Raw genomic sequence first — 24,224 nt, forward strand, 5'->3', positions numbered from 1 at the left:
ACAACCAAGTGAGGGTATAAGTATGGAAGAATTCAGTTTTTCTTGAAGCTAGACACATGACTACATAAAGACATTGATACTTGTGGCTTAATTATAATCAGTTAAAGTTTAGGATATGGTTTGAGAATATTTTTGGTAGTTGTGTATGCACTTGAATTAAAATAACTCAGCTATCTCTTATTTTTCTTTTTTAAAAAATGTTTTAATGTTCATTTATTTTTGAGAGAGAGAAACAAAGCATGAATGGGGAAGGGCAGAGAGACAGAGAGGGAGACACAGAATCTGAAGCAAGCTCCAGGCTTTGAGCTGTCAGCACAGAGCCCAATGTGGGGCTCAAAGTCGGGAATGAGGAGATCATGACCTAGGCTGCAGTTGGACCCTCAACCAACTGAGCCACCCAGGCGCCCCAGCTATGTCTTATTTTTCTACTTCCATGTCGTGTTATACTTCTTTTTCCCTCTTAGACAACTGTGAATAAAGCTGTTTTCTTGCTTTTTTTAAAAAAAAGATGCTATTTGTAAGTAATCTCTACACCCAACAAGGGCTTGAATTCACAACGCTGAGATCCAGAGTTGCACGCTCTATTGACTGAGCCAGCCAGGCAACCCAAGCTGTCTTCTTTTTTTTCTGACCACATCTTGACAAAGAAGTAGACCATATAGGAATATAAAAGGAGCTGGCAGGGGCGCCTGGGTGGCGCAGTCGGTTAAGCGTCCGACTTCAGCCAGGTCACGATCTTGCGGTCCGGGAGTTCGAGCCCCGCGTCAGGCTCTGGGCTGATGGCTCAGAGCCTGGGGCCTGTTTCCGATTCTGTGTCTCCCTCTCTCTCTGCCCCTCCCCCGTTCATGCTCTGTCTCTCTCTGTCCCAAAAATAAATAAACGTTGAAAAAAAAAAAGGAGCTGGCATATTTTAGAGAATTTTAAGGTTAACATATTGGCCACATTTACACAAATTGGAGTTGTCTTGAAGGTTGTTTGCATGAAGAAGCAGCACGCATCATTCTGGGTGTGTAGCTGCCTATGCTTTGTACAAATTTCCACCCAAGTCAGACTCATGTTTGGTTTTTTTTATTAAAAAAATTTTTTTTAGTGTTTATTTTTGAGAGAGAGAGAGAGAGACAGAACACAAATGGGGGAGGGGCAGAGAGAGAGGGAGACAGAGAATCAGAAGCAGGCTCAAGGCTCTGAGCTGTCAGCACAGAGCCTGACGCAGGGCTCGAACCTGAACCATGAGCTCAAGACCGGAGCTGAAGTCAGCCGTTTAACTGACTGAGCCACCCAGGTGCCCTGTTTGTTTGTTTGTTTGTTTTTAAAGAGGCCTCCCCGGGGGCGCCTGGGTGGCTCAGTCAGTTAAGCATCTGACCCTTGGTTTCTGCTCAGGTCGTGATCTCATGGTTTGTGAGATTGAGCCCTGCGTTGGCTCTGTGTGCTGACAGCATGGAGCCTGCTTGGGATTCTCTCTCTGTCCCGCTTTCTCTGCCCCTCCCCTGCTCATTCTCTCTCTCTCTCTCTCTCTCTCTCTCTCAAAATAAATAAATAAACTTACAATAAAAAGGTAAAGAGACCTCGCTGAATCAGCTTTGGAAAAATTTGAAAATGAGGCAGTGGCCAGAACCACACTGCCTGCCATCCTCTGGGTTCCTGCCTGATTGAGGTTACATGGAACACACCATAGACTGCAGTCTCTTCTTTAGGGAGCAGGACATCAGCGAGGGCATCACTGAGTCTTTCGGCCTGGGGAGGCCTCAAGTTGTAGAGAAAACAGGTCAGTCTTGCCTGTCTACCCTGTTTTAATAGAATTCCCCTATGGTTTGGGCCCAGAGTTGATTCGTCAGGATGAGGAGAGGATATACAACTGACTTGGTGTGATAGGGAAGGAGACCTGATTTGGAGGCAGTTAATAGTTTTTCTTCTTAACTGTCCCCATCCCGGTACTTTCCGTTTTTGGAATTATTTGCATTCCACTTCAGGAGAGCTGGGGAGTCATAGGCATCGTTCGGCATTTTTTTAGTCTCCTTCTTTTGTTGATTTTTGTTTTATTTTTTATTTTATTTTTTGATTGAAGTATAGTTGACACACATGTTACATTATTTTTACGTGTACAGATTTGTGATTCAGTAAGTCTATATGTTGTGCTATGCTCCCCACAAGTGTGGCTACCATCTGCCACTATTCCACACTATTACAGTACTATTGACCATATTTCCCATGCCGTACCTTTTCTCCCGTGACTTACTCATTTTATGATGGGAAGCCTGTATCTCCCACTCCCCTTTATCCACTTTGCAACCCCCCCTACGAACCCCTGCCCCTCTGGGAACCATCAGTTTGTTCTCTGTATTCATGTATCTGTTTTTGCCTTTTGTTTTGTGTTTTAGATTCCACATATAAAGGAAGTCATACAGTATTTGTTTTGCTCTGTCTGATTCATTTCACTTAGCATGGTACCCACTAGGCCCATTCTTTTTTGTGGCTGAGTAGTATTCCATTATACACACATATATACAGTGTCTTCTTTGTCTATTCATCCATCAGTGGACATTTAGATTGCTTCCATATCTTGGCTGTTGTAAACAATGCTGCAGTAAACATAGGGTGCATATATCTTTTCTTTTTTTTTTTTTTTTCAACGTTTATTTATTTTTGGGACAGAGAGAGACAGAGCATGAACGGGGGAGGGGCAGAGAGAGAGGGAGACACAGAATCGGAAACAGGCTCCAGGCTCTGAGCCATCAGCCCAGAGCCTGACGCGGGGCTCGAACTCACGGACCGCGAGATCATGACCTGGCTGAAGTCGGATGCTTAACTGACTGCGCCACCCAGGCGCCCCTGCATATATCTTTTCAAATTAGTGATTTTGTCTTCTTTGGGTAAATACCCAGTAGTGGAATTATTGGATCGTATGGTATTTATATTTTCAACTGTTTGAGGAAACTCCATACAGTTTTCCACAGTGGCTTCACCAATTTACATTCCCACCAACAGTGCACGAGGTTCCTTTTTGTCTACATCCTCACCAACACTTGTTATTTCTTGTCTTTTTGATTCTAGCCATTCTGACAGGTGTGAAATGATACCTCATTGTGTTTTATTTGCATTTCCGTGGTGATGAGTGATGTTGACCATCTTTTCATGTGCCCATTGGCCATCTGTATGTCTTTTTTTGAAAAATGTCTGTTTGGGTCCTCTGCTTGTTTTTAATTGGATTATTTCTTCTTTTTTGGTGTTGAGTTGCATATGTTCTTTATGTATTTTGGATATTGACCCCTTATAGGAGATTTCATTTGTGAATATCTTTTCACATTCAGTAGCTTGCTTTTTTATTTTTGTGCAAAAGCTTTTTATTTTTCCAAGTTTTTTTTCCCCAAGTTTCATTTAAGTATTAGTTAACATGTAGTGTAATATTAATTTCAGGAGTATTATTTATCACTTACATGTAATACCCAGTGCTCATCACCCACTTAGCCCATCCCCCGCCCACCTCCCCTCCAGCCCTCCAGCAGCCTTCAGTTTGATCTCTATAGTTAGTGTCTTGGGGTGTCTGGGTGGCTCAGTCAGCTAAGCGTCCAACTCCTGATTTTGACTCAGGTCAGGATCTCAGGGTTGTGGAATTGAGCCCTGCATCTGGCTCTGCACTGAGTGTGGAGCCTCCTTGGGATTCTCTCTCCCCCTCTCTTTCTGCCCTCCCCCCAAAATAAATAAATAAACACTAAAAAAAGGAAGAGTCTCTTATGTCTTATGGTTTGTCTCCCTCTCATTTTTTTCCTTTCGCCTATGTTCATCTGTTTTGTTTCTTAAATTCCACATATGAGTGAAATCATATGATATTTGTCTTTCTTTGACTGACTTATTTTGCTTAGCATAATTTACTCTAGCTCCATCCACATTGTTTCAGATGGGAAGATTTCATTCTTTTTGATAGCTAAGTAATATTCCATTGTACATATATGTGTATGACTGAGCCACCCAAGTGCCCCTAAAAATGGGTCTTCGTTTATAAAAGGGAGCTCCCCTTAACTAGAAAGTTTCTAGAAACTAGAAACAGGATTATGTATTTTTAAAGTAGCAAGTAGGGGCACCTCGGTGGCTCAGTTAGTTAAGTGTCTGACTTTGGCTTAGGTCATGATCTCACATTTCGGGGGTTCAGCCCCCGTGTCGGGCTCTATGCTGAAAGTTCAGAGCCTGGAGCCTGCTCTCCTAGAGCCCGGATTCTGTGTCTTCCTCTCTCTCTGCCTGTCCCCAATTGCGCCCTGTCTCTCTCTCTCAAAATCAAATAAACATTAAAAAAAAAGTTTGTTTTTTTAAAAAAAAATTTTTTTTAACGTTTATTTATTTTTGAGACAGAGAGAGACAGAGCATGAACAGGGGAGGGGCAGAGAGAGAGGGAGACACAGAATCGGAAACAGGCTCCAGGCTCTGAGCTGTCAGCACAGAGCCCAACGCAGGGCTTGAACTCATGGACCATGAGATCATGACCTGAGCCGAAGTCGGACGCTTAACTGACTGAGCTACCCAGGTGCCCCAAAAAGTTTTTTTTTTTTAATTTTTTTTTTAACGTTCATTTATTTTTGAGACAGAGAGAGACAGAGCATGACCGGGGGAGGGTCAGAGAGAGGGAGACACAGAATCAGAAACAGGCTCCAGGCTCCGAGCTGTCAGCACAGAGCCCGACGCGGGGCTTGAACTCATGGACTGTAAGATCGTGACCTGAGCCGAAGTCGGCCGCTCAACCGACTGAGCCACCCAGGCGCCCCAAAAAGTTTTTTTTTTAAAGTAGCAAGTAAAAAGAAGTGACCAGGTAATACCAGGAAAATTAATGATGATTTAAGACTCTAGATGTGCTTTGTGAAGCTAAATTACTTAAATTCTCCAGGGCTTCTGGAAGGAAAGGTTGTATTCCATTTGTAAGAAGAGGAGAGGGCAAAATATGTTAGTATAGTGTATCTGCTGATAACACAATAGGCTTGTAAGTCTTCATATTGGGTTTTTACATTCTGCAGCCTTAGTTTTTTCAGTTAGTGGCACCTAAGGAACTTAACTAGATGAGCCCCAGAGAACTGATGATTTACTTTAGAGCTTTCTGTGTTAGAAGCAATAGAGACTGCCAGTAACCTTTGGGAATTACACTATTTGTCTTCCTGTCAGAGGCCCTTACAAGCAGCTGATTTTCCACTGAACAGGAAGTAATAGGAAATGTCCAAGGACTCAGCTCAAACTTGGTGGTTATTAGTTGGTAGGAGGCACCTAGAGGGCAGAACTAAAATCTTCAGGTGGAAATTAAAGAAAAGGGGATTTCAAATCAATGTGAAGAATGACTTTACAATAGTCAAGGCTAGCAAAAGGGAAGGCTATTTTGTGAGGCAGAGGCTTTTTTTTTTTTCATTACAGATATTAGATTAGAATAGTCTTTTGGGGGAAATATTTTAGGTGAACTTTTTCTGTAAAGATTCAGATAGTAAACGTTGTAGTCTTTTGGGGGGCCAAATGTCTTTGTTGGAACTACTTAACTCAGCCATTGTAGTGCAAAGGCAACAGAAGACAACATGTACACAAATGAGCGTGGCTATTGTCATAGCCTGCTTGGCCTGTCTTAACAAAATACCATAGACCGGGTGGCCTCAACAAGACATTGAAAGCTGGGAAAGCTAAGATCAAGGTGCTGGCTGGTGGGTTTGTAGTGATGGCTCTCTTCCTGGTTTGTGTCCTCACATGATTGGGGTGCTGGAAAGAAAGAAAAGGAAGGAAGGAGGGAAGGAAGGAACGAAGGAAGGAAAACAAAGGAAGGAAGGGAGGGAGGAAGGAAGGAAGGAAGGAAGGAAGGAAGGAAGGAAGGAAGGAGAAATGGAGGGAGGACAAGAAGGAGGTAGATCTTTTTCTCTTATAAGGCCATAGACCTATCAGATTAGGTCCTCAGCCTTGTGACTTCATTTAACTTAATTACTTCCTAAAGACCTTACCTCCAGATACAATCATATTGGGGGGTTAGGGCTTCCACCTATGAATTTTGGGGAGGTGGGGAACACAATTCAGTCCAATAAAGTTTTATTTATTAAAACAGGAGGTAGGTTATATTTTGCCCAAGGACCAGTTATTTGCCAGCTGGTAGTCTAGAGGGAATCAAACACTAATCAGAAAGTAGACTAGGTGATCTGTCAACATATTTCTAGTTCAAAAGTTTTATGAATCTGTGCTGTTATGGTTAAAGACTCACCAAAAGATATATTTGCTATCATCACTTGATATCATTAAAACAAATGCTCCCCTATATAATTAAACCTCCTCCCTACTGTAAAAATCTTGAACACCAATAAGACATGTTTTTTGGGGAAATTGTTTGGATATGATTGGCATAACTTAGAGGTTAACTATATAGTCTCTATATAGACTCTCTATACAGACAGTTTCAGACTGTCCATATCCAAGCTCTGCAGCTTACTAGCTGTGTGATCTTGGGCAAGTTACTTAACTCCTCTGTGCTTCAGTTTTCTCATTTATAGAATGATTATAATAATAGAGTTTACCTTATAGCAGTGTTGTGATGCTTAAATAAGTTAATACATGTTGAGAGCATAAAACAGTGCCTAGTTCGTAGGAAGTTCTGGGTCAATGTTATCTATTATTATTTCCTGAAATAAGAGATAGTAAGGGAAGCCAGACGGAATACGATGGGGAGGTCATGTAGTTGTCAAAGATTTAGGGATATTTTAGAAAATCAATACATTCAGATAAGATTGTAGTGTGTGGTTCTGTTTAAAAACAATAAAGGTGCTGTAAAGGGAAAATTGAGAGACTTCATGTGTTCTTGGTAGGAGAAAAGTATCTTTAACAAATAAGCGTGGTTGTCTTGATATATTTTACTGTATTTTAGAAAAACTTGGAGGCTGTGGGTGTGTAAACTACAGAATTGGCTGGATCAGAACAAATTAATTCAGGGCTCATTGAGTAATGTTCCTAAGAATGAATCATTTAATAAGTAAAAATAGTTCTTAAGTCCAGGATTAGTTTTACTTTTGTGCACATCCAACCCATCTGTACTTTTGGCTGATATGAGATGCAGATGATATGTATGACCATCTTTACAATAGGTCTAGTGTGGTTGTACATTTGTAAAGAATGTCAGTTATAAAGTCTTTGGTCATTGATCAGCATACATGTTTTTTCTTCATTTGTGGCAGAGCCATGATTATCGAACCCTCCTCCTTATTTGTGGGAGAAGGGTCTCTAAGATATTTCTCAGCTGATAACCTTTTCCTGGCCCCTTTTCACAGAGGAAAACGGAAGCCCTTAAGCAGGAACTTCTTCAGTCTCTTGCCATAGATCATAGAAAGCTAATTGCATCTGTACCAGTCACGTCCTCCCTTTCTGTGGCAGGAAGGAATGAAAACTTTCGTTGGTGGCTCTGACAGCCTGCCTATCCAGGCTTTTTGGGTACTTCATCCCTGGTGTCTCCTGTGTAACCTAAAAAATATGGGTCTGCTTTTCTACTTTGCTCTCACCCAAACCCTGCTTTGGCATACTATCTTATTTTAAAATGCACAGATTCAATTCTGGAGACATTAAACAATGTGAATTTAATGGATGATAGAAGAAGGTGTTATATTGCACATAATATAACATGCTACTTCGAAACCTCCTGAAACATTCTAACCCATTCTGAGACTCCACTCCCTAAGTCTCATTCCTCAGGGCAGCTGTCTCATCTTTTCTCCCCATGACCTTCCTTTTCAGCCTTGCTACCTTTTCTTTTTCTTTTTCTCGTCTCCATTCCAAGATTTTCCAAGTGGCACTTTCTATCCCTTTTGCACAGATAGAAATTTCATGTCTCTCTGCTTCTTCCATTTTTATCCTGCTGTATCATTGTCATTTTTTAAAAAGATTTCTTTAAATGTTTTATTTATTTTGGAAAGAGAGAGAGACAGAGTGTGAGCGAGGGAAAGGCAGAGAGAGAGGGAGACACAGAATCTGAAGCAGGCTGCAGGCTCTGAGCTGTCAGCACAGAGCCGGACAGGGGGTTCAAACTCACAAACTGTGAAATCATGACCTGAGCTGAAGTCCCGCGCTTAACCGACTGATCGACCCAGGCGCCCCTCATTGTAATTTTTTTTTAAATGCAGATCTGATCGTGTTACCCTTTTTGATGAAAAATCTCCAGTGGGTCCTCATTGATCTAGGGTGAAGTTCCCAAACTCCTCACACGACCCAGCATGAGCTGGACCCTGCTTACTTCCTCAGTCACACTGATCTCCCTTACCAGTTTCATTATTGCTCAAGTTTTTGTTAATGATTGTTCTTCCTCACTCATGGCTCTTCACCCTTGTTTCTCATAGTGCCTAGAATACTTGTCATCTGCCTCTGAACTTGACATACTTCTGGGCTCTGCTGCATACTGCTTTTTCACAAAGGCCTTCCCTCACCCTCTATAAGTTAGGTGACCTTTCTTCCTGTGAATGTTTTATCAGAATAACCTCATATTTCTCCCATCCTGGTATAATCTCACCATTGTACTTGTCTATATCCCATTAGACTCTTAGACATGAAGACATGTCTAAGACATGAAGTCTAAGACATGAAGACCCATTAGACATGAAGTCAGGGGCCATATTTATCCTGGCCACCATTTAATTCTCATCACTTAGCAGAGTACATGGCACATACAAATATTTCTTGATTAAATAACACTTAACCATTGAACAACATGGAGACGAGGGTGCTGACCCCCCTGCACCGTTGAAAATTCACGTGTAACTTTTTAAAAAAGTAATCCCTAAGCCCAATGTGGGGCTTGAACTCACAACACCGAGATCAAGAGTCACATGCTCTATTGACTGAGCCAGTCAGGAGCCCCAGTGACTCCCCCACAATTTCACTACCAATAGCCTAGTGTTGGCCAGAAGCCTTACCAATAACATAAAGAGTTGATTAAAACATATTTTGTATATGTATTATATACTGTACTCTTATAATAATGCCTAACTTTTTTTGTATTTCAAGCTATGTGGTTCAATTATGAGTTTTTTCAAATTGTCACAAATCTCAAAAACATTTTCCAATATATTTATTGAAAAAAATCCTCATATAAGTGGACCCATGCAGTTCAAACCAATGTTGTTCAAGGCTCAACTGTGTATCTCTGTTTTTTCACATTTGGTTAATTCTACATCTAAGTTTATACCTTATTATATGCCTTAAGAAACTCTGTATTTTTACTTTATAAAAAGGAGCAAACATGTATCAGTCTTAGAAAATTTATGTTATATTTTCATTTGTGACATTCTATTTATAAAGTTTTTTATGACTTATGATTGTAACATTTTTAGAGGTATCTATAAAATCTATAATTTTGGTTATTCTTCAAAATGAATGATGAAAAAAAAACCAAAACTGAATGAATAAAGATTAAATGAGAATTTCCACTGAACTTTTTATCATGACAGCATCTGTGGAATGCTTACTAGTTTAGAAGCTGCTTTAGTATTTTCTTCAATGAATCCTAAGGAGTGCAGCAATAATGCTTAGCATATTATTTATATATATATTCATATATATATATATGTTATATATATGTATGTGTGTATATATATATATATATGTTTCTTTTCTTTTTTTTTTTTCTCTATGTCTTAGATAACCATACCCAGAGGTGGAATCTTGAAATAGAGTCTTCTTTTGATGTTGTCAGCCCAAAGCCAATTTCTGGTCAAGTGATAGTAGCCATTCCTAAACTGCAAACACAGCAGACGTACAGCATTGAACTTCAACCTGGGGAAAGGATTGTTGAGCTATTTGTGAAAATTAATAAGGTGAATGATGGTACTTCCTCAGAACCACTAGATGAAGAGCAATACTGATCAGAAGAAATGACTAGAAAGAAGGGACTGAGTATGAAAGAAAAATGTACTTTTCCCATTTTTCCTTCACTTTTAACCTCTCATATTTGTGTGTGTGTTATGAGCTAAGGAATGATTTTTCCAAATTTTAAGATTAAGAAAATGGAGAATATGTGATTTGACATCCTTTCCTCTCAAGAAGGCAAGTGTGTTGTGTTTTAACTTTTCTGCACTGTTTGTGGCATCCTGAATCCAAAATACATACTAAGCATTACATTTAAACACAGCGATTGTAATTGGTACTTGTAAATTATTTTGAATATTGGCGCTATTTTACAAACAGAATTTTAATTCTAAACTCATGATCTTTCACCAGTAAAAGTGGGCTGTTTTTTTTTCCTTTTCTTTTTCCTTTTGTTATTACTGGAATTGATCATTGTGAACCGAATAGGATGGAGTAAATCAACATTCAGTTACTGTTTGGATACAGTAAGAACTCAAAACAGTTTCTAGTTCTGGGCTTAAAAGGAGAGTCAACCTCAAAGTCCCGTTCTAAATGTTAAGAATACAAAATAAAATAAGCTTCAGTATTAGAAATGAAAAGAATTGTTTTTCTGATAACCCATGTTATTCTGTTATTTCCTTTCCCTTTTGGTATATTAATCCATGCTAAACACCTAGCACGTTGTTTTTTTTAATTTTTTAAAAATGTTTATTTATTTTTGAGAGAGACAGCGTGAGCGGGGAGGGGGCAGAGAGAGAGGGAGACAAGAATCTGAAGCAGGCTTCAGGCTCTGAGCTGTCAGTACAGAGCCTGACACGGGGCTTGAACTCATGAACTCTGAGTTCATGACCTGAGCGAAAGTTGGACACTTAACTGATTGAGCCACCCAGGCGCCCCTAGCCTGTTGATTTTTAAGTATTATCTATGGGTTGGTATAATTTGGCATAACATAGAACCTAGAATTTCTGTGCTTGACTCTATGATACATTGATATAATGTTCTGAATGACTATATTATTTTGCTGAAAATATGCCACAGATTACTTAGAATGACTTAAATTGTTTCTTGAAAGAATGCTACTGTAGAAACTTGGTGGCCTCATGGACATGGAAACCAGACTGGATATAATATGACAGTTCTTTTCAAGTTGGATGGAGGCTTAAGTATTGAAAAATCAGCTAAGGTAAGCAAATACTTTAAAATATTTTGTCAAGAAAAAGTGTATTTCTTGTTAAAATAACAATACAAATCTTTGTAGGAAAAGAAGAAACCAGCAAAACTTCTATAACCTTATCACTCAGAGAGAGTCACTAGTAACAGTTATATGCATTCCAAAACTTCTCTGTGTGTATATTTATATATTTATAAATGGATTAGACTTTACAAATTATTTTAATATAAATATTATATAATATATAAATATTCTATTGTTTTTAAATTGCACATTATATCAAAGTAATACATATGTATAATTTTAATTAAAAATTTTTTTAATGTTTATTTTTTGAGAGACAGAGCATGAGTGGGGGAAGGGCAGAGAGAGGGAGACACAGATCCGAAGCAGGCTACAGGCTCTGAGCTGTCAGCACAGAGCCCAAATTGGGGTTCAAACTCACGAACCACAAGATCATGACCTCAGCTGAAGTCGGACGCTTAACTGACTGAGCCACCCAGGTGCCCCACATATGAATAATTTTAAAGCTCAGATATTACCAGAAAGTAATAGAATCCCTTGCCCAGCTCTTCCTATTTCTATTCCTATTTTCTATTCCTCAGAATCAATCATTTTTAACTTTTACTTATTTCTTCTATTTACCTTTATTTTCCTAAATAACATGCTTCTACTGATGTTTTCTGATTTTGCAGTTTGATGTATTGCTTATTGACTTCAAACCTAGAGGATGAGGATATTTCTCTTCTACATGATTCTCTCTGATGACCCCTGCTTGCCCCCCAAACACACATTTTTGCCTCCCTCTGCCCTCGCAGTGTTGTCCAATGGCCATTTTTGTTAACTCAGTATTCAGTGTTTACATTATTATATTATGAAAATACTACTCAAAGCTGAATCACATGGTATGCTGAAATCATATTTCCTTTCTTGTACAACTTTCTGTATTACTCAGAATAATAATTGCTTCATGTACCGGTTGCTTTGTTTTTCTTTTGTCTTCCTCTAAATCCTGTACAAACTTTCTGACATATTTGAAATACCTTTTACGTTTAGTCACACTCACTAGGTGTTCTATCCCTTGTTTATTGTTACTATTATTATTCTTTTAATTTTTGCTATCTCCCAAAACGCTCTCTCCTGGAGCCATTTTTTTCATCTCCCTGATCTTGCTTGGTCACTCTCTAGAACTTCTACTTAGCTGTTGATCTGGAACTTCCTTTTATTATTATTGTTGGAATTTTCTTCATCTGTCTTCTAGGAATTCTAAGTATTCCCTTCTTTTTTCTTCTGGATTAAATATGGAACTCTGTTTCTTTGGACCCATGTTTTTCTTTTTTTTAATTTGACTTTCCACTTTTGCTGATACACTTTCTCCGATAGATTCCTGAGAATGGGTATGTAGAAGATAACATTTTGGAGAACTTGTAAGCATGCAAATACATAAAGTCTGTCTTCACAGTTACTTGATAGTTTGGCTGTGTATGGAAGTCTAGGTTGGAAATCATTTTCCTTCAGAATCTTGAAAACATTTTTTCATTATCTTTTAGCTTTTAATCTTTTGTTTTAAAATGTAATTACATTCTAATTGTTGTTTTCTTGTATAGGACTATTTTTGTTTGCTTCTGGAAGCTTTTAGGATTTATTTCTGATAATCTAAAGTTTAAAATTTGAAAATGAGTGGATTTTATTGTTGTTATTGTTGTTATGCTAGTTATACTTGTGAGCACTTCCAGTCTAGAAACTCAACCTGGAAATTTTCTTTTATTATATCTTTGATAATTTTTCATTTATTATCTTTGTTTTATTTATTTATTTTTTGATACAACTGTTAATCAGATATTGGACCTCATGGATTGAGCAATATTCTTAGGTTTGCCCTTCTGCATTCCATCTTGTCTTTTTATTTGGTCTTCTGGGAGATTTACTTAATTTTATTTTCAGTTTTTAAAATTAGATACTTTATTTTTGTTATCACCTAAAAATTTTCTAAAAAGGTTTTTTATTTTTAAATTGCATCCTATTTTAATTTTATAATTATAATATTTTCTCATTTCTCTTGGAATATTAATTATTACTATAAGTATTTTTGAAGTTTTCTCTGCATTGTTTGTTTTCCATATTTCTTTATTTTTCTTATTTGTTTTGGTTTCTGTCTTGGTGTCCATTCATTCTGAAGATAAAGTCACAAAAATGCAGATAAGAAATCCTAGATGAGGTTCGATATTCATTATATAGGTGGAAACCCAGCTTTATCATGTAGTGGTGCCCACATGTCAGTAGCTATAGATCGTGAGTGTGTGTGTGTGTGTGTGTGTGTGTGTGTGTGTTTAGCTTTGCCACCCTCTTGCCTGAGGAATATAAGATTGGTTGTTACCATTCAGGGAGTCTGGTGGCAGAAGGGGACTAAAATTCTGACCATTGAGCATACATTTTCATCCATTTCCCCTTTTGCAGTGTGCTTTATATCTTCAAGCCTCTCTGATTCTGAAAGGCAAAATGATAGGTGAGCCTCAGGATCCCTTTTCCAAAGCAGTGTACTTGAGTTCTGCTTTTAGAATTAAAACATATTAGGGACTCCTGGGTGCCTTGGTCAGTTAAGCATCTGACTCTTGGTTTCAGCTCAGGTCATGATCTCATGGTTGTGAGATGGAGTCTCACATGGGGATCCCTGCTGGGCATGGAATCTGCTTAAGAGTCTCTCTGTCCCTCTCTCTCAGCCCCTTCCCCACTCATGCTGTTGCCCTCCTTCCCTCCCTCCCTCCCTCCCTCTCTTTCTAAGTAAAAAATAAAATAAAATCTCTCTAAAATAAAAAAAAAAAACATCTTATATAGGTCATTATACATACATTATATGTACATATACATCATACCTTATATTGGTCATATATATTTTTATATATATATGGGTGTATACACACACACACACACACACACACACACACACACACTATATGCCTTTCCATATCACTTTAAAAATTCCAAAATTGAGTCAAGATTGAAACTGGAGCTATTTAGAGAGGACAATGGGGAAAAATAGCCCCTGTACTCCAAAATATTGCAATCAAAGTACCTGTAGAGAGAAATCTTGCCCACCCCCATCTGTCAGGGACCATTAATTAAAAAAATACAATAAAAATATTTCCCCTTGAAGCCATAACCATCTGTTTTATTTCTAAATCTGTGAATAAGCCTTATGGTAGAGGCTAGAGGATATTGAAAAGAAAATTTGACTTTAAAGGAATGACTAGGTCTTGCCTGGTTTGGGTTTCAGCACTAAGGACTGGAAAGAACTACACTTTGGTTTTTATTAGCTGTAGGCTACTTATTTAGTCCTTTAAGTGCCATTTCTTTATATATAAAATAGGACAGTGAAGATGAAGTTACTTGAATCTGGCTTATAATGGTGTATAGTAAGTAGTAGCAATCTTGATCCCCTTCATAGGTTTTCTCCTTTCCCCAACATCGACCTTTGGTGTTTGGAGTTGGCTGGGGCTATGCTCTGGTGTCATCTCTCACATTTGGTGTTACTTCTCCTTTGGGCCAGACACCATGCTAAATTTGGAAATATACCTTTTAAAGGCTCATTATCTATTTTTCCTTTGTTTAATCATGCTCTATATTTCCTGTGACACTGTGTATGTGAGTGTGTGTGCGCGTGTGTCTGTAGCGTAGATAGGGAGAATGTCCTAGAGCCGTCTAAAGGGCCAAAACATTCATGCTTATTCTAACCCTTTTGGTAGAAGATGTCTGCTCCCTCAAATGTTGAGTTTGTTGTGTGTTATTTTCACGAAAGTGTGAAAAATGATGAGTCATTTCAACTTACTTTAGAGAAGGAAAAGGAACTTCTGTGCTTTTCTAACTGTGGGAAGTAATTCTTTTCATTCAATCTGGTATGGTTGCATTATTGTTTATTACATTTAAAGATGCCATTTTTTAAATTGACCAGCAACAGGAGTGAAGGAAGATGTGTTTCCCCATGCCTGTGTTAATGTGTGTTTGTGAAGTGTACCATTTGGTTGTGGCTGCTATAGAGTTTGTTACTTTTGAGACTCATTCATTACTAAAAACTTAGGGAGCATCTACTGTGTTTCAGCCACTTTGCTAGGCTCTGGTGATAGAGCAGCGAATAAGACATTTCTCTCTGAAGCCTTAATAAAGCTAATAATTTGGTTGGGAAATTAAATAAGTAAGCAAGCAATTGCAATAAAGTGTAATAAGGAGAAATATGGAGTACTGTAGAAGCACAGAGCAGGAACATTCTGGGGAGATTCCAGAGAAGGTAATGTCTATGGTCTAAGGGATGAGTAGAATTTGACCAAGCAATGTAGCAAAGAGGCAGAGGGACAAGAATATGTCAGGGCCCAGGGACTCAAAGGAATATTGTGTGTTTTTGGAGGTGAAAGTCATTTCAATGTGGCTGCATTTGAGTTTAAAGTAGAACAGGAGATGGTATCATAAAGGTAGGCTAAGGCAAGATCACGTAGGGCCTAGTAAGCCATGTGAAGGAACTGGGCTGCCCTCAGGGCAGTAGGAATTCTCTGAAGGGTTTTAAGGAAAGAGCCATGATGATATTTGTTTTACAAAGATTGTGCAGATCAGATTGGAAGAATGACAAGAATGAGGGGCCAGTTAGAAGACTGTGATGGTGATTGAGGCCCAAAATGATGATGTCTCAGTCTACAGAATTGCTGAGGAAATAAGTTTGAGAGGGATTTAGGAGTTGATACCATCAGACTTGTTGATGTGGGAATGGGAGAGAAGAATGAATTAAGAATGGTTCTTGGGGCGCCTGGGTGGCTCAGTTGGTTAAGCTCCCAACTCTTGATCTTGGCCCAGGTCATGATCTCACAGTTTGGGCTCTGTGCTGACAGTGTGGAGCCTGCTTGGGATTCTTTCCCTCTCTGTCTCTCTCTCTCTCTGCTCTTGCTCCTCTCTCCCTGTCTCTGTCTCTTCCAAAATAAATACACTTAAAAAAAAATAAAGAATAGTTCTTAAGTCGTTGGTTTGGCCCACTGAACAGGTTGTATTTATGTTCTTTGAACTCAATTACTCAGAAAGAAGAGGTTTGAGAGATGGGATGGAGTGGAAATTATTTCTGTGTTAGATGTGTTTTGTATGGAGCGATTGAGAGATAGCCAAGGAGTAACATTTGATGGGCATTTCATTATATAGGTCTGAATCTTAGGAATTACATGTGGATTAAAGACAGAGATGTATAAGTCAACAGAATAAGTTCATTTTAGCCATGGGAGGGGATGAGCTACTTGGGGACTGCATGGGGAGGAGTGCTAAGACAAAATCCCAGGGAATCATGGTAATTAAATGTGGGAGGAGAAAAGAAGCCCATAAAGGAATTGAAGAAGAAATGACCAAAGAAGTAGAAGCAAAACCAGTTGAGGGGGGAGTCACAGAAGCCAGAGGAAGAAAGTATGTTCAAAGAGTGTCAAATGCTATAAGGAACTCAAGTTGGAAAAGGAGTAAGAAATATTCTTTGGATTTGGTAATAAGGAAATGACTGCAAGACCTGACCAGAATGGAAGTCAGATTGCGGTGGGTCAAAAAATGACTCAACGTGAGGAAGTAGAGCCAGTGAGTATAGGAGACTCTTAGAAATGGTGTGGGACCCACACCTGAGCCAAGTGTTAATGATGGCCAGTTGGGGTCAGAAGATTGGTTACATACAGGAGAGTGTGCACATAAGTAGGTATATTGAACTACTGAGATCCAGCTTTTTCATGGATGGAGGAAGGTGGTATAGATACAGAAAAGAGAAAAGCTAGAATGGGTTGGAATTGGAGCTAATAGTGTAAACTCATGATTTTCAGCATACATAGATAATAATAGAAATAAATACAGATGTAAATGCATGTGTGTGTGTTTATTTTCAGTCAGACACACACACCACACACACACACACACACACACACACACACACACACACTTCCTAGCTCTTTCCAGGCCTTCCCACAGGTACTGTAACAGTGGTGCTATAGTAACAATCAACAGAGCTACTGTTCAGATCTTGGTAAAGCTGTCTACTTAAAGGGATCAGGGCTCTTTGGAGAGCTGAGTAATGCTGGGGCTGGCACTTAAAATATCTTGCTGCACTACAAAGTAAGAAGGTACTCAACAATGATGGGATAAGTCAGAAGGACCCAGGAACCAGTTTAATGTGCTCCTGGTGGCCAAATCTGAGAATACTTGAATGTTAAAATGAAGAGTAGTAGAGCTGAGGACATGTTTGCCAATTCTGTAACTTGTTATTTATGAAATTTTTCATTCACTGTAATAGGATAGAAGTGGAGAACGAAGCAAACTTAAGGTAGAGCACGTGAGACCAAGGTCACCCACAGGAGAGGTTATGTGGTGGTCAAGGTTGTGCACGCTAGAATGAGCAACTGAGGAACAAACACCTCAGCATCCATTTGCAGTGGGGACTTTGAAGAGTATTTATGTCTATTTGTTCACTTGGCTTGGAAGGTAGAAGTTGGATCAGATGATCTTTGTGCCTCCCCACAATTCTGTGCTTGCTCAAAAGAGGAAACTAGAAGGAAACAAAAATTTGAGCTCTTTGGAAGTTTCAGGAATTGGCGTTTGTTTTTGAAATTTAGATTGTAAGTATAGATTAGTGACAGATTTGGTAAGTGAGAGATAATACCTGATTCACCTTTGTTTCCAGGGTAGTTCTTACAGGGAATTCGGTATCTTGCCAGTCCTAAAGTTCTTGATGTTTTCGGATGGTTTCAGACTTACCAGTGTTTCAACAAGCAAAGAATTTGATAGCTACTTGCCATCATTATCTGTGTCTTGGCAGGAATCTCTTAGTCTTATTTCTTCCCAGCTTTTATGTGGTGGGAATATGTCAGAGTGGGACTTCTTTTCTTTTCTCCTTTGTTTTTAATTGAAGAATAGTTGACACACAATGTTACATTAGTTTTAAGTGTATATGCTCACAAGTGTACCTACCATCTGCCACACTATTGCAAAACCATTAACTATATTCCCTATGCTGTGCCTTTTATGCCCACGACATACTTATTCCGTAAGTGGAAGCCTATACCTCCCACTCCCCTTCCACCCATTTTGCCCAACCTCACACCCCCTCCTGACTGACAACCATCAGTTTGTTCTCTGTATTTACGGGTTTGTTTCTGCTTTTGTTTGCTTTGTTCTTTAGATTCCACATGTAAGTGAAATCATATGGTATTTGTCTTTTTCTATCTGACTTATTTCACTTAACGTAATGCCCTCCAGGCACCTGGTTGGCCTAGTTGGTTAAGCCTCTGACTGGCTCAGGTCATGATCTTGCAGTCGGTGAGTTCGAGCCCTATGTCAGGCTCTGTGCTGACAGCTCAGAGCCTTGAGTCTGCTTCAGACTCTGAGTCTCCCTTTCTCCCTGCCCCTCCCCAGCTCGTGCTCTGTCTCTCTGTCTCTCTATTTCTCAAAATTAAATAAACATTAAAAAAACACACATAATACCCTCTAAGTCCATCCATGCTGTCGGATTGGAATTTGTTTTATTTTCTATTTATCGTGAAGTATGACACATATATAGAAAAATACACAGAACATATGTGAAATGCTTAATGAATGATTAGAAAAAGAACAGTCATCCTGATCAACAAATAGAGCATTGCTAGCACCTCAGAAGCTCCCCCCACCCTCTGTGAGCCTCTCCAATCACTGCCCCTTCCTCCTTCCCAAAGATCCACTGTCCTGCCTTCTGACACTATAGTTTATTTTTGTCTGCCTGTGTACATAGAACCACATAGCGTGTATTCTTTTGTGTTTGGCTAATTTGGCTCAACATTATATTTGTGACATTTACCTAGGTTGTTGTGTGTAGCTATAGTTTGTTTATATTGGTGTATGATATTTCATTGTATTATACATTCTGCTCTTGAAATTTAGGTAGTTTCCAATTTTGGCTACTCTGAATAATGCTACTATGAACATTATTGATTATCAGTTGGAGCACATATGCTTCCAACAGCATTTCTGCTGGAAGTGGTATCACCAGATCATAGGGCATGTGTAGGTCAGCTCTGATCGAGCATGTAAACGTGCCTTCCAGAGTGCTTATATTTCACTTTTACTCCACGTGCCCACATGCTCCCCAACACTAGCTTTTGTAGCAGGACTTTTTTTTTCCCTGATTATTGGCTCCTCCTTATCTCACCTCTCTCACTCTTATATTCTGATGGTTCCATTTGTATCCTGGGCTTACCTTATGTAAAACTATTCCGATTTTTAAAATATCTCATTGAAATCTATCTTGCTTTAGTTTTATATCTTTCTTGTCTCTCTTCCATTGAGGTTAGACATACACATTTTAATTTTTTATTTACTGAGTATGTCCCAAGACAGCAGCGCAATTGACTGAGGCAAAAGGTGTTGGGGGAGTTACAAATTGTGGATACCGCCAATGCAGCAGAGATGGACTGGATCTCGTAAGAAGGGACTACATTTCGGGGCACCTGGGTGGCTCAGTCCGTTAAGCGTCAGGCTTCAGCTCAGGTCATGATCTCGCGGTCCGTGAGTTCGAGCCCCGCGTCGGGCTCTGGGCTGATGGCTCAGAGCCTGGAGCCTGCTTCCGATTCTGTGTCTCCCTCTCTCTCTGCCCCTGCCCCGTTCATGCTTTGTCTCTCTCTGTCTCAAAAATAAATAAAACGTTAAAAAAAAAATTAAAAAAAAAAGAAGGGACTACATTTCTTTGTGAACAGGTAAGTGTATCTTGATGACTGAAAAAAATTTTTTTCATTGTTGAAATAAGTAACTTTGAGGCACATACTGTAAGTATGTAATATAAAAAAAAGTAGCAGGTCCTTTAAAAATAAATTAAAAAATGAAAAGATAAGTGTTGTGATATTATAAATTCTGTCCAACAAGTCCTTTCAAACGGACCCTAGAATGCAAGTCTGGTGGAGTCAGCTTTCTTTTAACAAAGAAAGTTTTGTGTAAAAGTGTAGTGGGGGAGGCTGCTCGGGGTAAATGGAATAAAAAAATCTTCCTAATCACTGTTTTGCCATTTTAAGCCCAGGTTAATTGATTATTTTTATCCTACAAATTGATTGTACTTGAATTACCTACCTAATATGTGTTAAAGGCACAATAAGTATTTTTGAAGGGCTACCATGGTTTGCCTTTCTGGAAAAATAGGAAATCAATTAGTTGATATTTCTCTTTAGCGTAATTTACAGTAAAACCTTGGATTGGGAGTAACTTGTTCTGTGAGTATTCCCCCAGATGAGCAAACGTTTCTAATAAATTTTAGTTTGATGAACGAGTGATGCCTTGCGATACGAGCAGTACGTGATGCCAAATGTCCCATGATCACAACTGAGCCAATGGTTCTTGAAATTCGCTTTGACAGACAAGTGCTTTGGATTACAAGCATGTTCCCAGAATGAAATTATGCTTGCAAACCAAGAGTTTACTGTATTTTATAAGATTCCCCCATGTATTTGCCCCCAAAACTAAATCTTCTTGCTAAAAGCAACAGAAGGTAGTTGTTTGTATTTGACCTGGCATCAAGATTCTCCAATTAAATTATTGTAGGGAAATAGAAAAAATAATGTAATAATATGTATTCCACAATTAGAAATTGCATTGCATATTTCCCAAGCAAGAAGAGGTTAATGATTGCCTCTAGCTAGTATAATTAGAAAAATAATGGAAATTTATTCCTCTCTCTTCTTTTTTCAAACTTTGCTTTGTTCTTTGTTTCTTAAGTTCCCAGTTTCATCTTTGCAGTATCTACAGGGCAGAAAGAGAGCACAATGCCAGTGAGATTTCTTTCTTTTTCTTTCTAAGTGCTGCTCTTGGCTCTCTAAAGTCCTTAAAAGTACATAGCCAAAAAAATAGGGAAATCAGAATAATCACGCTATATTTCTGACCGCTCTGTACTTCTGATCAATACAGAGAATTCACAGAGATTGTCAAGTGTGTCTCCTTCTGTATGTCCTCTGTTCCCTAGGGCAGCCATAACAAATGGAATAGCTTAGAACAAAAATAACTTTCTCACGATCCTGGAGGCTAGAATTCCAAAATCAAGATGTTGGCAGGCCATGTTCCTTCCGTGCCTCTTCCGGCTTCTGGTGGTTGTAGGTAATCCTTGGCATTTCTTGGCTTGTAGATGCGTTCGTTACTTCAATCTCTGCCCCTGTCATCATATGGCCTTCTCTCCATGTGTGTCTCTGCTTTACTTACATAGATGCCAGCCATTGGATTAAGGCCCATCGTAATCCAGTAAAATTTCATTTTAATAACCAATTATATATGTAAAGACCCTATTTCCAAATAAGATCACATTCTGAATTTCTGAGTGACAGGAATTTTGAAGGACACTGTTCATCTCAGTACATTTCCTTTTGTCTTTCTTCCTGTCGAATTTTAGTTAAACATTTCCAAAATGGCTATGGGCAGTGGCTTATCCAAGCTGGGCAATGGGAGCAGTTAGCCCCGCTAACTATCTGCAGGCAGTTAAGTGGGTACACTATGCGTAGACTACAGATTGGCCTATATTTTATTAGTAGTATGTCTGACAATTCTATATAATGTCAGTGATTAAATACTCCTCCCCACAAAATGTTTTGTTGGTCTAAGTTTTACCCATCTGTGCGATTGTTCTTGAGTTTCAATAACATATATGTATGCTTCAATTTAGCACATTTTTATTATTAACCCTTTAATAAATGTTATATTCTACATGGAAGTAAATTTGGAGAACTCTCAGTTATATAGTTGTCCCCAGGTTCATGGAGACTCTGCTGCACATAGTCATTTTGAAAGTAAGTTTATAACAGTTTAAAATTGTTGTGCACATAGTTTACACCCTCAGTCCCTGTCTTATTACATATTACATTTAGAAGTAGATTAGAAACAGCAATAGCATAGTGATTATAAGAAAGAAAAAACTCAGCATGGGTTACTTTAGTGTGACCTTTTTGGAGTTTTATTTTTATGCTTAAAGTTGTAAATAGAAATAATTGATAGGCTGAACTTTATTAAAATTAAAAACTTCTGCTCTGCCGAAGACAATGTCAAGAGAATGAGAAGACAAGTCACAGATGGGAGAAAATAGTTGTAAAAGATATATCTTGTTACATGAAATACAGGAAAGGGGCGCCTGGGTGGCTCAATTGGTTAAGCATCCAACTCTTGATTTCAGCTCAGGTCATGATGTCACAGTTCATGGTTTGAGCCCCGCATCAGGCTCTGTGCTGACAGTGCAAAGCCTGCTTGGGATTCTCTCTCTCCTCTTTGCTTCTCCCCCACTTGCACGGGTGCGTGCTCTGTCTCTTTCTCTCAATAAACAAACAAACAAACAAACAAACAAACAAACAAACAAACAAACTTTAAAAATATATCCAGGTAGAGCTCTTAAAATTCAATAGTAAGAAAATAATTCAATTAAAAAATGGGCCAAAGACCTTAACAGAAACCTCACCAATGAGGAGATACAGATGACAAATAAGTATATGAAAAGTTATTCATATCACATGTCATCAGGAAATGAAAATTAACACAAGATGGCACTGCACACCTATTAGAACGGCCAAAACCTGGAACACTAACAATTCTAAGTGCTGACAAGGATGTGAAGCAACAAGAACTCTCATTCGTGCTGGTGGGAATGCAGAATGGTACAGCCAGTCACTTTGGAACACAGTCTGGTAGTTTCTTACAAAACTAAACATACTCCTACCATATGATCCAGCAATCAATTGGCTCAGTATTTACCTACATGAGTGAGAACTTACGTCCACACAAAATCTGTACATAGATGTTTACAGCAGCTTTATTCCTAATTGCCCAAAATTGGAAGCAGTCAAGGTGTCCTTCAGTAAGTGAGGTGGTAAATAGACCTGGTGGATCCAGACAGTGGAATATTAGTGAATGCTGAAAAGAAATGAGCTCGGAAGCCCTGAAAAGACTTGGAGGAACCTTAAGAAGCCAATCTGAAAAGACTACATATGGTATGACTCCAAGTATATGACATTCTGTGAAAGACAAAACTTTGGAGGCAGTGAAAAGATAAGTGGTAGCCAGGGGCTGTGAAAAAGAGGGACCAATGAATAGGTGAAGCATACTGGATTGTGAGGGCAGTGAAAGACTCTGTATGATACCGTGATGATACATACATGTCAAGTTACACGTTTGTCCAAACCTATACAGTGTAACGCACCACGAGTGAAGTATGAAGTAACGTATGGCTTTTGGGTGATAATGATGTGTCAGCCCAGGTTCATCAGTTGGAACAAATGTACCACTGTAGTGGAGGATGCTGGCAATGGGGGAGGCCGTGCATTTTGGGGGCAAAGAGGGATATGGGAAGTTTCTGTACCTTCCCCTCAATTTTGTTAGGGATCTCAACTGCTCTAAAAAAATAACCTATGTTTAAAAAAAAAAAAAACTTAGAGGACAGTGTGAACTGTGATGTGCAGTATGTAATATTTTGTTCGGTAAGTGCATATTTGAATTCATATATGAAATATTTTACTAATCTTAATGTCTCTGGAATTGAAATTCTTGATTTGTTGTTAATTGTTTTAAAATTAAAGAAAGAATCAAAGTGAAACATGACACCAGTGGTGGCTTTAGTTGTGGCAGATATTAAACAAAAACCCCACATACCTTGGATTTCTTTGTTGATAGCACTTCAGATGTTTCATAGAAATTAAATATGTCAGGTAATCAGATTTGCTGTGTAAAAGGTGGTAAGAGTTGAAGTAAAGAAGTCCTTCTTCTATTTCTGGAAAGACTGCAGCTGAACTCACAGAAGATATCTTGAAACAACTGGATGGTTGTTTCATAAACCTCTGTTGTGGTCAGCAAAATAAGAGCGCTGCATATCTGGCCAGTATTCACAGCGGAATTCATACAAAAATCAAATAGATTGATCTCAGATCTTATTTCTGTCTTCTGGAAATCATTCTTTCAACCTTGTGGAATTTTCTTTTTTTGGAAAGATTTCTTCATGTGTGATGTTTTCTGGAACTTTGGAAAAATTTTGCTCATTCTTTTTAATCTCACCTCATTGTTGGAAAAAGCTACAGAAAGTCTTTCCTAGACAAGATGGAATGCTCATTATGAAGCTAGGGCACAGTAAATTTTGAAAAGTTGATCTCAACTTGGAAGTACTGTGTGACACAAAGAAATGTGGACAAATGAGAATCAGCTCAGATTATGTTCTTGGCTACCGCAGTTTTTCCCTTTT

General features: G+C 38.7%; 1 protein-coding gene across 4 annotated transcripts in view; it reads left to right on the forward strand.

Moving 5' to 3' along the window:
* The window catches only part of MANBA (mannosidase beta), a 113,293-nt gene that overhangs the window by 37,220 nt on the left and 51,849 nt on the right, over positions 1 to 24,224 (forward strand). For all 4 annotated transcript variants that reach the window (XM_040477296.1, XM_040477311.1, XM_040477305.1 and 1 more), the window contains exons 6-7: positions 9,625 to 9,800; positions 10,904 to 11,014. In XM_040477296.1, the coding sequence (XP_040333230.1) occupies positions 9,625 to 9,800; positions 10,904 to 11,014 (287 nt within the window). The remainder of the gene's footprint in view (positions 1 to 9,624; positions 9,801 to 10,903; positions 11,015 to 24,224) is intronic.

The sequence above is a fragment of the Herpailurus yagouaroundi genome, unplaced genomic scaffold, assembly GCF_014898765.1.
Source record: "Herpailurus yagouaroundi ecotype Mexico unplaced genomic scaffold, PumYag 28, whole genome shotgun sequence".
NCBI classification, from domain to species: domain Eukaryota; kingdom Metazoa; phylum Chordata; class Mammalia; order Carnivora; family Felidae; genus Herpailurus; species Herpailurus yagouaroundi.